The sequence below is a fragment of the Chaetura pelagica genome, unplaced genomic scaffold, assembly GCF_000747805.2.
Source record: "Chaetura pelagica isolate M959 unplaced genomic scaffold, ChaPel_1.0 scaffold405, whole genome shotgun sequence".
Lineage (NCBI taxonomy): Eukaryota > Metazoa > Chordata > Aves > Apodiformes > Apodidae > Chaetura > Chaetura pelagica.
Window position 1 is genome coordinate 4769363 of NW_009953489.1, and position 1984 is coordinate 4771346.

Consider the following 1984-nt stretch of genomic DNA (forward strand, 5'->3'; position numbering starts at 1 on the left):
CAGGAAATAAATTTTGCCCTTATTTACTCTTTGGTAGCTCTAGATCAGCTCTGAGAGGTTTTATCCTTGTGCATCACTCAATTCAGGAGGAACCTGGTTGGTGTGGAGTTAATTTGTGCTCAACTCAGAGGCCTCTCTCCATTAGGGCAGGGTGTGGTACTTGCAGCAATGGGGTGATGAGGGGGCAGAGAATCCTGGGTCCTCTGAGCACCTGAATGCTGGAGGAGCTGCTGGGGTCACAGTGGGTTCCCTGGCATGGAGCAGGTGGATGTCACCCTGAACTGCTGCTGAATTTGTCCCCTTCTGCTCTGAGGTAGGTGGGGCGTCTCGTGGGGGTCTTGGCTGGATGGGACATTGGCTCTTGGCTGTGGTTGGTTGAGCTGCAGCTTCGTTTGGCTGCTCCAGCGTTGGCTCTGGTCAGGTTTGCTTTCTTGCCTTGATCATGGTGGATGACATGAGGCCTTGCTGCCCTTGCAGGCTCCAAGCTTGGTCTGGGAATAACCACTATGGAGCTTCTCTGTGGAGCTTCCTGTGAGTCAGCCCCAGACCCAGTCAGGGTTTGCCTTCCTCCCTGCTCTCACACCTCGAGTCCTGCCTCTCCCAGGAGATGCTCTTGTACCTTTTCTCAGCTCTCTTCTGTCTCCGTGTCCTTCGCCAGTGATGGGAGCCCACATCCTCCTCTCCTCTGCAGCTGGGACATCTTGAGTTTACACTTGGAGGCTTTGGGATAGGAAGAAGCAAGGAGGTCATCATGATACAAGGGTCGCAGGTGAATACCTGCTTTCAGTGTCTCAGTCAAACACGAGAGCACTGGTGGCCCAGCACTGAGAACTAAGCAGGACAGAAAGCAAATGAACTTCCCTTTTAAAAATTATTTATTTTCTCCATAAGCCTGAGGAGAAGAGAAGCACTGATTGTTCTGGGCTTTCCATTCTGGCAGGGTTGTGTTTGGTGTTCAGATGAGATGGTAAAATATCTCAGCTAGGAACGATTGTGCTGATTTCACTGACTTTGTGTGTGTTGGCGTGTTCAGAGGAGCAGCTTTCCTTCTTTGTTCCCAGGGTGGTGGTCCTGGTTAAAGCTGTGCTAGGAAGGGAGAAAGATGGCTCTCAAGCTGGGTGAAAGCCCAGAAGGGGCTGGAGAGCCAGGATTGTGTTTGGTCCTGGCAAACCCACTGCACTAACTGGTTTGTGTCTTGGATGAGGAGTCTGGAGCTGACAGAAACCAACCACCAGCAGCATGTCTGTTGGAGCCTCTGTACCCTGTGAGAAACCAGTGGAGCAGAACTGGTGTAATACTCCAACCAGTTCCCTAATGGGACTGGTGCTCCTTCTCAACTGTGCCATTTTTACTGCTTCATCTAACTTCAACCCAGCACAGCCTGTCCCACCCCTGAGGACTTGTCAGTATCGTGCCTGCCTGGCACTGGCCTCTGGAAATGGGTTTCCAGCCTGGTGAGAGGCTGCTGTAGGTGCAGGACCAGTGCTAGAGGGTTCTGCTGTTGGACAGCAGGGTCCCATCTCGCTCCCCACACACAAGCTGGAAGTGAGGCTGGTCCTTCAGCAGCTTCTGAGGCTGCTGAGATGCTCCTGCACAAGCTGCTGCTGGCGTGGCAAGCACGGTGCTCTCTGACCAGAGCCTCCAGCCTGTGGTGTCTGCCCTAAACTGATTTATTTTGAAGCTGAGGAGCTCCCTGGAGGAGGCAGCTCCAGCCCTCGCTTGCCCTCTGCTCTCTGTCCTTCCCACCCAGACCCAGCAGACCCGTTCCCCTGTCCCTGAGCAGGGGTTTCCTTAGGGCTGTGCCCCAATCTCTCCTGCCATCCGTGTAAGACAAACCAGACCTGTCACTGTCACAGCCCTGGCTCAGGCCCCTGTTCCAGGGGAGTTTCCAGATCCTTCCAGATGTGAAATGGCAAATTTAAATATTGTAATTACAAACGTGTAACGAAGCCTTGTACTTCATTAATGTAAGAGAAGGAATCTG

At 52.8% G+C, this 1984-nt stretch overlaps 1 protein-coding gene across 1 annotated transcript in view; it reads right to left on the reverse strand.

The window, feature by feature from the left end:
• Nucleotides 1-625: 625 nt before the first annotated feature.
• BARHL1 (BarH-like homeobox 1) overlaps nt 626-1984 on the reverse strand; it is a 10554-nt gene continuing 9195 nt past the window's right edge. Inside the window, exon 3 of the mRNA XM_009998978.1 lies at nt 626-720. Within this exon, the coding sequence (XP_009997280.1) occupies nt 626-720 (95 nt within the window). The remainder of the gene's footprint in view (nt 721-1984) is intronic.